Below are 5,693 nucleotides of genomic sequence, written 5' to 3'. Positions count from 1 at the left end.
TGGAACTAAATTCTATATAATAGTCTAATTTAAATTGGTATTTATTTTTCAATTGTTATTTATTTCTCTATGACTCGAGAGACTGATTGGGGAGATCACTATATACGTTTATGAGTAGTTGCATAAAATTGATTGCTTCATGGGTCCCTTACTGCGCAGTAAGTTTAGAAAGTGATGTATCTTCTCCGAAAATCATTTAATGTGGATCTCAATAATTAAAGTGAACCTAATTTTCGACGCAATATATTTAATGATGTTCTGGGCATATACTATTCCAAATTTGAATAGTTTATGATTTGAATAACATTTATTTAATCTATTACTGCAAATTCAATGTACTTTATAAATAGCATGAATTTTGTAAAATTGTTTGACTATTGACTCTACAAATCCGTTGACGTTATAAATTTGGCAAGGTTATAGAAAAAAAACATGTTTCTTGTGTCGTGGGGGCGAATGCATCTTGCTGTGACAAGGGATATAACTGTACCCTAATTTTTTAAAATAATAGTTATATTAGTACATTATATCCATTCTTCTTATATACTCCCTCCGTCCCACATAATTTGGGACACTTTGACTGGATACGAGTTTTAAGAAATGTAATGAAAAGTGAGTTGAAAAAGTTAGTGGAATGTGGGTCTTACTTTTATATATTAGTTTTATAATTAAATGTGAGTAGGAATGAGTTAGTGGAATGTGGGATCCATTACCAAAAATGGTAAAAGTGAAATGGGTCAAATTATGTGGGACGGCCCAAAATGGAAAACTGGGTTAAATTATGTGGGACGGAGAGAGTAATTTTAATGTATGTATGTATATATCTATGTATGTATGTATGTATCCCCACTTAAATCGACAGAATTGTGTTAATACAAATAAAATTATCAGAATAGTTGATGATTTGAGCATTATGAAACTTCGATTACGTTTGTTGTCTTTGTTTAATGATGCTATGATTTTTTCCGAGTACTTTTGTTGGATTAGATTTTATGATGGTTATATCGTTCTTTTCATGAGGAAGAAATATGGAGTACTAGTGCTCATGAGAAGAAATTCAAGATGTAATACTATAATATAAAATATTACTCATAGTAGTATTATTTTTATTCTTTGTGTTACATAATTATTTGTTATACGAATAATATCCTAAATAAAAAATTCTAGATGCGGCAAATTCTTTCCTAATCTCTAATTTGAGAAACATGCTTAACGAGTGATCATATTCAACTTTTCGATGTCAAAACGTTTGAACGCATGGCACAATTTAGCAAAGTCTAGATTATTTTAAAAAATAGTCGGAAGCTGAGGTCATAAAAAATCAAACAAGCCCAAAGTTTTCGTTAATAAACTATAATTAGTCCTTTTAAATTTCCCGTACTCATTGAAGAAAAATATGAAAGACCAATGATGGAATCTCTAATGTATGAGAAAATAATCTACACTAAACCAATTTGTTCAACCTTAAAAAAAGAAACTAATTTGTCCAAGTGTTGAAGTAATATAGAGAGGTAGAAACTAAAAGATATCAAAGATGAATGGCTGGTATAAACCAAGCAAACAAAAAATAAAATTTGGTTGGTTGTTATTTATAGTCTCAAAATTCATGTAAAAAACGAAAACGACAGCAAATGAGCCCACAATTTCATATCCAAATTCAACTACTAAACACAAACCACGTCACACAGATTCTCTCTCTCCCCTTCTCTGGCTCCTTCTAGCAACTAGAACAAGAGTCTTGATCAGGATATGTCGCTGCTGAGGAGGAGGAGGAGAAGGGGCGGGCAGGATGAGCCGGGGAAGACGGCCGACCCGGAGGAGGAGGAGGAGGAGAAGCCGGAGCAGCGGAGAGCGGAGAAGAAGAAGTGGTCTTGCTTGGACAGCTGCTGCTGGTTTATTGGGTGCGTGTGCGTTACGTGGTGGATGCTGCTCTTCTTGTATAACTTGATGCCTTCCTCTTTTCCTCAGTATGTTACCGAGGCGATAACGGGCTCGCCTCCCGACCCTCCCGGGCTCAAGCTGCGGAAGGAGGGCCTGGCTGCGAAGCATCCAGTGGTTTTTGTGCCCGGGATTGTGACCGCAGGATTGGAGCTGTGGGAGGGGCATCAGTGTGCTCAGGGGCTCTTTCGGAAGCGGTTGTGGGGAGGTACATTTGGTTCTGTTTACAAGAGGTATTGTATTGCTTGGTGCTTCCAATGCGCATGGGAATTTTCACTTTTAAGTTTTTTTTTCTAATAGTGTTTGTTGATTGATTTGAGCTTTGGTTTACTATAGGTGTGTTTTTGGGGGCTGAAGTTTGGCATGGTGTGACTTGAATGATTTAGTGTGTGTGTACTTCTTGATGTTATCAAGATTGTTTTTTAAAGTTTTGGAAGATTGAGATTGTTTGTTTGTTTGTTTTACCATGAGGGTGTAATGTAATGTGTATTGGAGGATGATCCAAGTAATCCCTCCGCTTATGAACTCTTTCCTTTTTAGTCCGTCCCTGAAAAGTATGAATTTTCTAATTTTTGAAGCTCTTTTTTTTTTGGTGAAACTCATTCTCCATTAACAATATTTTTAAAACTTTTTCTTTCTATCTCTCTCTTACTTTTCCAATTATGCATTAAAACCCGTGCCGAATCGAATGTTCATATTTTTCAGGGACAGAGAGAGAGTAAGTACGATTAGATTCAGTGAAAAAAAATCCATATTTGGTTGGAAATTCTTGACACAAGGAAATGTAATCGTTACTTGCTTTTAGTTATAAAGAAACCTTGTATTAAGAAATGCTATTAATCTTGAACACAAATTTGTTTTTTTCGCAAGTTTGTTGCTGGTTTTAATGTGTTCTTACCATTCCATCCATCTGAAAAAGTAATGTCGTTTCCTTAAAATGATTTGTGGCTTTTATATATAGTTTTTGGTACAAAACATGCAAGATTTATATGCATGGCATATTGGCACATTTTGTAGTAATTCGTATATCTTGTATGGACACGTGTATTACTCATGATGGCATAACCTGCAGACCTTTGTGTTGGGAGGAGCACATGTCGTTGGACAATGAGACCGGTTTGGATCCAGGCGGTGTGAGGGTCAGGCCTGTAACCGGCCTCGTAGCTGCAGATTACTTTGCACCAGGATACTTCGTGTGGGCGGTTCTAATTGAAAACCTTGCTCAAATTGGATACGAGGAGAAGACCATGTACATGGCCTCATATGATTGGAGACTCTCGTTTCAGAACACAGAGGTATGCGCTTATCCACCTCCCAAGATACGCGTCCTTCATTTTTAACACGAGCTTTGCCTATCTATTTTCAGGTGCGCGACCAGTCACTGAGTCGGATAAAGAGTCACATAGAACTGATGGTTTCCACCAACGGTGGCAACAAGGCCGTCATCATCCCTCATTCCATGGGAGTTCTGTATTTTTTGCACTTTATGAAGTGGGTTGAGGCACCTGCTCCCATGGGGGGAGGTGGTGGGCCGGATTGGTGCGCTAAGCATATCAAGGCCGTGATGAACATCGGTGGGCCATTATTAGGCGTCCCAAAAGCTGTTTCTGGCCTTTTCTCCGCTGAAGCAAAGGATATCGCTGTTGCTAGGTACTTTTCACTTATGCATACAACTCTTGCTCCTTTGGTCTATAGCTTGAATATGAAGCTACTGGATTGTGTGCTAGGGCGATAGCACCGGGCGTTTTGGATCAAGATTTGTTTCATATTCAAACACTGCAGCATCTGATGAAGATGACGAGGACTTGGGACTCAACCATGTCCATGATACCTAAAGGCGGAGACACCATTTGGGGCGATCTTGATTCTTCGCCCGAGGATGACTACTTACCTAGCAAACGGAGGCAAAATGCCACTGACGAGGCTAAAGATGGGAGCTCGGAACCAAAACGAAAACGCAAGCATTATGGACGGATCATATCATTTGGAAAAGACATTGCGGAGGCAGATTCATCTGAGATCAACAGAGTTAACTTTCGGGTCAGAGTTCTAATTTATCTCAATGCTAATTGCTGAAAACATCTACTAACAGTTTTTCCTTGTTTATGAATTTGAATGTTTGGGAATCATAAAAATCAATCATGTTATGAAATGTAGCAAATGCCAGTAGAAAATTGGAGTCCTTTATATTCTACTCAACTAGACAGTCAATGCTTCTTGCCACATTCTGCAGAAGAAACTCATGTTGCCAAGATCATGAATGACTCGTTTGTCCGTGCAGGGTGCTGTGAAGGGGAGGAATGTGGCGAACGACACGTGTGTTGATGTATGGACAGAGTACCAAGAGATGGGATTTGGAGGCATCAAAGCTGTTACTGAGTACAAAGCTTACACTGCTGGAGATCTGGTCGATCTCTTGAGCTTCGTTGCCCCAAAAATGATGGCGCGTGGCAGTGCTCACTTCTCGTACGGGATAGCCGACGATCTGGATGATCCCAAGTATTTGCACTACAAGTACTGGTCGAATCCGCTGGAGACGAGGTAAGGATGTCAATCATCAAATTTGTTAGTTTGCATAAAAATGTTGTTTCTTGGCAGGTTGCCTAATGCTCCGGACATGGAGATCTTTGCCATGTATGGAGTTGGCATTCCGACCGAACGAGCCTACATCTACACGGAGGCTCCTTGGGCAGAATGCCACATCCCTTTCCGGATTGACACGTCTGCAAGCGAGGAAGAAGAAGAAGATATGTGCTTGAAGGATGGTGTTTTGAATGTGGATGGGGATGAGACGGTGCCAGTGTTGAGTGCCGGCTTCATGAGCTCTAAGGGGTGGCGTGGGGCAACAAGGTTTAACCCGTCGGGGATGAAGAACTTTGTGAGGGAGTACGAACATGCCCCTCCGGCCAACTTTCTTGAGGGCCGGGGCACGCAGAGTGGCGCCCATGTTGATATCATGGGGAACTTTGCCTTGATTGAGGACATCATGAGGGTCGCGGCCGGTGCCACCGGAGACGAGCTCGGGGGCGATCGTGTATACTCGGATATATTCAAGTGGTCTCAAAAGATTAAGCTAAAGTTGTAAGGTACTAATGTATATAATGTACACATTTTACTAAGTTGATTATATACACTTTTTTTCTTCAAAGGTCTAAACAAAATTACAAAGTGCTTGGTGTGGTTTAATTGTTTTTTCTTGACTAATGTCCTGAAATTAGTTGTTGGATATGGTTTGAGCAAATTCTTTAGTTGAAATCTGATCTTAATCTTGGTTATTTGGGCCAATGCTTGCTTGTCCTAGTCTTCTAATAATTCTTCTGTATTTCCCCATTTTTATTGGAATGGTTTGAACCCCATTATGATGTCTCGAATATGTGAATGTTCATGAGGAGATCTACACTTGTGTTTGCCCAAAATTTGTGCTCATGTGATCTAACTTAATTAAGCGAGGGGCGTGGGGCAACAAGCGAGGATAAGAACTAGAGTTAACTTCAAATTTGGTCCCTAAAAAATTGGATTTTGCTCCTAAGTGCTAAAAATCATATTTTCATGGTATCAAATTATCAATAATGGTAGCTATTTTTTTTTTTCTTTTCGATGATGCATATTTTTGTCGGAGAAATTTGTATTTTATGAAAACTAGTGTTAGCCCACGCGCTATGCACGGCACATAATATTTTTGTTCTATTAATTAGATATGATGAATAAATTAAATAAATTAAAAAATAACATCATTACACAAGATTAAAAAATAA

The 5,693-nt window shown here is 39.0% G+C and overlaps 1 protein-coding gene across 1 annotated transcript; it reads left to right on the top strand.

Annotated features, from left to right (window-relative positions):
* The first annotated feature begins 1,634 nt into the window (after positions 1-1,634).
* Positions 1,635-5,086, top strand: LOC121811380 (phospholipid:diacylglycerol acyltransferase 1-like). The gene is made up of 6 exons (XM_042212229.1): positions 1,635-2,171; positions 3,011-3,233; positions 3,305-3,588; positions 3,666-3,978; positions 4,220-4,479; positions 4,537-5,086. The coding sequence occupies exons 1-6, from the start codon at positions 1,750-1,752 to the stop codon at positions 5,021-5,023; spliced, it is 1,989 nt and encodes a 662-aa protein (XP_042068163.1). The 5' UTR covers positions 1,635-1,749; the 3' UTR covers positions 5,024-5,086.
* Positions 5,087-5,693: the final 607 nt, after the last annotated feature.

Source organism: Salvia splendens, chromosome 7 (genome assembly GCF_004379255.2).
Source record: "Salvia splendens isolate huo1 chromosome 7, SspV2, whole genome shotgun sequence".
In the NCBI taxonomy this organism is placed as follows: domain Eukaryota; kingdom Viridiplantae; phylum Streptophyta; class Magnoliopsida; order Lamiales; family Lamiaceae; genus Salvia; species Salvia splendens.
This window is presented reverse-complemented; position numbering and strand designations above follow the sequence as displayed.